The sequence below is a fragment of the Bombyx mandarina genome, chromosome 22, assembly GCF_030267445.1.
Source record: "Bombyx mandarina strain Sakado chromosome 22, ASM3026744v2".
NCBI classification, from domain to species: Eukaryota; Metazoa; Arthropoda; class Insecta; order Lepidoptera; family Bombycidae; genus Bombyx; species Bombyx mandarina.
Genome location: NC_143228.1, coordinates 16,356,255 through 16,361,128, shown reverse-complemented (window position 1 = coordinate 16,361,128; position 4,874 = coordinate 16,356,255). Strand labels below are relative to the sequence as shown.

General features: G+C 32.7%; 1 protein-coding gene across 1 annotated transcript; it reads right to left on the bottom strand.

The window, feature by feature from the left end:
* Positions 1-1,417: 1,417 nt before the first annotated feature.
* On the bottom strand, positions 1,418-4,501 carry LOC114240125 (uncharacterized). The gene is made up of 2 exons (XM_028170566.2): positions 4,137-4,501; positions 1,418-3,654 (listed from the first exon to the last, which is right to left on the bottom strand). The coding sequence occupies exons 1-2, from the start codon at positions 4,281-4,283 to the stop codon at positions 3,553-3,555; spliced, it is 249 nt and encodes an 82-aa protein (XP_028026367.1). The 5' UTR covers positions 4,284-4,501; the 3' UTR covers positions 1,418-3,552.
* Positions 4,502-4,874: the final 373 nt, after the last annotated feature.

Sequence of the window (4,874 nt, the reverse complement as noted above, 5' to 3'; positions counted from 1 at the left end):
ACACTGCTATCGAAAGGTACTATGATTTGGCGAATGCGTTGCGTCAAGGAGCGTTGGATTCATCTAGTCAATTTGTGTGACATGAAAAGAGCGCGGCGTTAAAACGCAGCGCTAAGTACGCGTTCTGTTTGACGAAGCCTTTAAATTCACGCACAGCTAATCAGGATATCATATAGGCCGTAATACAGCCGCAACAACGTAAGCGGCGTGCGGGTAGTTTTGAGTAGTTTTTCAAATGAGCCGGGATTTTAAAATGCAATTTGGACTTGAAAAAATCGTCCCAGATTTGTTACTCGGGCATGCACCGCCATGAACATTTAATTGAAGAACGTTATCGTTATGCTTTTTTTTATTGCTTAGATGGGTGGACGAGCTCACAGCCCACCTTGTGTTAAGTGATTACTGGAGCCCATAGACATCCACAACGTAAATGCGCCACCCACCTTGAGATATAAGTTCTAAGGTCTCAAGTATAGTTACAACGGCTGCTCCACCCTTCAAACCGAAACGCATTACTGCTTTACGGCAGAAATAGGCAGGGCGGTGGTACCCACCCGCGCGGACTCGCAAGAGGTCCTACCTCGCCCCGAGGAACAGCGCCCCTAGCGGCAAATCGAGGGAAGCTACTAGCACTAAGCACACTGATGAAAAAAGTTGAACAATTCGTACAATATCAATGTGTCAGAGTAACGTGGACTTGTGCGAACTAATGTCTTTTCGCACCTGCCAACGTGACAAATGCCCAACAATAGATCAAAAAGCAGCCATTCGGAAACTGATTTATGAAGTACACGTGTCTAATTCTCAACAAAATGTTCCAATAGTAAGACACATCACATTGGATATTATTATAAAAACATTTCTAATTAAAGCTTATTAATTTCGGGTATCATAAGATATTCTTCGAACATTAATATATAAATATTAATGTTAATACCAAGGTGTTTTTGTCAATAGTCAATTTTTAATTTCGTAAATTTGCCAATTAAATATACTTAATCGTAATGTGTAATGAACTAATCATTTCAATACTTAGCTTTTAACTTATTTTTGTTAATCACAAATGCAGTTCTTATAAAGATACCGTAAACAAGTTAATAGTGCAATTGTTTTTTTGTTTTTTGTTTTAATATTATTCATAATCTATCAGTACTATTGGTACTTAATGTTTTTAAGTTTTATGAAAAAAATAATTATTGAAACTGGTGCTATTTATAATAGATACATGCATGTTCAGTGAAAATGAGTGCCTTCTTGTTTATTTGTACTTAAATTGTGCTTGAAAAATGCGAAACTGTTTAGTGCTGAGTATACGGTCGCTTGCCGGTGTATATTCTATATACATTCGGATTTTATGTATTGAATAACGCTGTAAAAATGTCTAGTCGTTATAACAAATTAAATAATAAACGCTTAGTAATATTACTGTTGCTTTATTTCATAAAAAAAAAGTTGCTATTAGTATGTTATTCAGATTTTGTTTGTCATGGACATAGTTTACACATACTTTCGCGGCCACGACACGTATTAGTAACGTCTGATATAATAATATTTAATACTAGCGACCCGCCCTCGCTTCGCTTCGGAAACATTAAAACACACATGAAACAAAAAAATAAAAAAATTAAGAGGAGCTTATGTTCATCAGGGGCAATGTCGGCTTCTAATGGAAAAAGAATTTTTCAAATCGGTCCAGTAGTTTCGGAGCCTATTATATACCGTATATACCTATACGAAACAAAAAAACAAACAAATCTTTCCTCTTTATAATATTAGTATAGATATAGATGAGATTAAACTATAAAAATAGTTTTGTGTTTACTGTCTGCGAAACCACAATAAATAATTATATGAGGGGTGAGACTATTTGGTTTAAGCGGCATTTTTTTTGCAACTTTACAGAAGAGTCATTTGATGTTTTAAATAATAAAAAAAATATATCGACGCTTGAACGGCAAACGTGACTAAGCGACAATGCGTGAACTTAACAGGAGACTAATTTAAAGTTGAAATACCTGAAAAAAAAAAAATTTAACGAATCTAGCTGTAGGATTGAAATTATCAAAATCAGTGAAATATAGTTATTGCCTATCATTTATGTATAGAGCAGTTATTGTCGCTTAGTCACATTTGCCTTTCAAGCATCGATATATTAAATAGAATGATAACAAAAAATTCTTCAGCAAAATTTAAATGGTGTAAACTTAATTGAAGTTCAATTAAAAACATTGAATTGTTGATACCAAATAAAATGGACATTTAATTACAAAGATAAATGTCGCTTATACCAAATAGCCCCTCGATTATATTTCAAGTTTTACAAAAGAGTTCAGTCTTAAACAAAAGTGTGTCAATTTACCAATCTAAAACTTTACTGCTAAATACAAATAACTTAAAATACCTTAATATAAGAATCCTTAAATAATAAAAAAACGTCATAATATATTATTATAAAACTAGAACACTACTTCTAACTTCCAATATACAATGATAAAAACTTTGAATTTATATTGTAACTTTATAATATGAATCTAATTCCATACAGAGAAAGCAAGCATACTCTAAACAATATTAAAGCACATTGCACAACAATAATTAATACTGTAAAAAGACACCACTTGACAAGTCCTTAATACATTTCTGCAGGGTTTTGGTTATATAGATATAAATAGACTAAGACACTGCACACACAAAGTGCTCTGAGGAATTGGATCTGGATCTTTTCTCACCACCCACCAGTGAAGTAAGTCTATTAGAGACAAACTGCACTGATCCAATGTTTTTCCAGAGATCATTTTTGCAACTTAAATAGCTCTGGAATAAACTCTTGTCTGTATATTATATGTATTTCTGGCATTGCAGATTGTTACGCATGATAACCATTCACCATTAGCTGGCCCATAGATTTAACTGGACACATAAGCACCAAAAAATATATTTAATGTTTTTGGCATAACATTTTTTTGGAGATAATGATCAAGGGGACATCTACCATCGAGCAGGTGAAATTGCTCAGTACACCCACAGTCTGAATTTTGTTATTCAAAACTTATATATATTCACTTATCTTGAAAATGTTATAGCGAGATTCAGGCATCTGTCAAATATATTGTTCTATGACTATGATGGCTACCTGTTAAAGAACGTTCTTACGAGACTTAAGAACATTCTTTTGAACTTACTACTGACTATATCATAAAAACTGAACAGACCAATGGATAGGGTGTTAACATATGAGCTAGGTTTGAAACTTGTAGTTTACAGGTTCAATAGTTAATATGACCAATAATTTTCAGTAGGAATGGGCCCATAAACATTATTTTAAAAGGTATTCATTTTTATTCACAATTTTTTAAAATAACCTGATAACAAAATCTACTCAATATCTACATTTTTAAAATATACCTACATTTAATGAGTATCTACATTTTCTTTTATTTAATAAACATGTTTATCTCTTACAATAGCAGTCCTAGCCTAATCGGCTACTATTTTCTCAAAAACCTTTTTTCCATATTATCCCAATCTTCTCTTCCACATTCTGTGCCTGAGCTAGCGGCGTTTCTTTTTCTCGTGTCTCCGGGATCTGGACATGGTTGCACGGTGACCCGGTGAAGACTGTTCGGAACTACATTCATCACTGTCGGTGTAGGACTGTAATAGATAATTAATACAATCCATGTTAAGTGAAATTGTTTATGACAAATGAATGAACAAGTTAACGTTTTTAAAAAAAAAAACTGTCACAGTTAGATTAATTAAACAGTTCCTCCTGAGTATTGCAATGCCAAGGCAAACATGAATGGCGAATATGTCTCATGTTTGGTCACAATTTGTATGAATCCATGTAAAATTATTTCGAGTTCTTAGGGACTTTATTCTTACATATCCAAGGTTTGTTATTTAAATAAATATTTTCCTAGAAATAGACATCTTACCTACATTTAGATGGAATAAAGCGAAACAAGTATCGAATGTCCAGTATGTAACGCATTGTTTAAAATCAAATTAGGTAAGTACATTCTGTTATAATTTTAAGCTCTTGTCACAATAAGTATGAAAAAAGCGCGACCCTATTTTGTCTTTAGGCTAAAAAATATGGTTTTTTATCGAAAAGAAAACAAGTTTCACGTTACCTTTTCGTAAGGATGTGGCTCGCTTTGTTCATCAGTTAGGGTCACACAAGCCAGTAGGCAGACTAATTGGAATGCTGCGCCAATATACAATCCATAGCGGATTACAGTACTCATTATATCTTCAGCGAAAATCTCGTTCGGAATCATATTTGCGATCGATACGCTGAATAGCTTGAAAGATTTTTATTAATATTGAAGTAAAGAGTACTAATGTATTGTAAATTTTTATCCAGAGTATTTGAAACTTTTCAAAACTAAATGAGTATTTTCTAATAACATTTATTTACAGATTTACTGACTAAAATTTTTTACACCACTTCAGTAAATTCGGTCGGCATATATTTTTTTTTATTTGGTCTACTGGAGAGGCAAAGGGAATGAAGCCCATCAAATCATTTTTGTAATAAAGATCGAACATTTATGTTAAATGATACTAATTTAAATGGAAATGAATACTGAATAAAATGAGACTAGACATGACAACTCCTTAGGTGTCACTTGAGATGAAACAAAGATGAAATGAAAATAACGCCTTAGTAAAATGATGGGTCATAGAGTTCAATGGATTTTCTGAATGATTCCGTTAAAGCACGTACAGCGATTTCGCATGATTTTTTCACACTAGTGAACTTTTATGTTTTAATGTTAAACAGCTACATAATAATCATCTACAATAATTATTAATGTTTAACTGTCAAAAGATACAAAATTTCCAGTTTTTTTTTAATTGCCCGTGTA

What these genes read in the sequence shown, in the direction of transcription:
- LOC114240125 (XM_028170566.2), bottom strand. Translation starts at nt 4,283, where the DNA reads ATGATTCCGAACGAGATTTTCGCTGAAGATATAATGAGTACTGTAATC. An exon ending in AGCCACATCCTTACGAAAAG is followed by an intron (nt 3,655 to 4,136) that starts GTAACGTGAAAC and finishes TATCTATTACAG; the next exon opens with TCCTACACCGACAGTGATGA.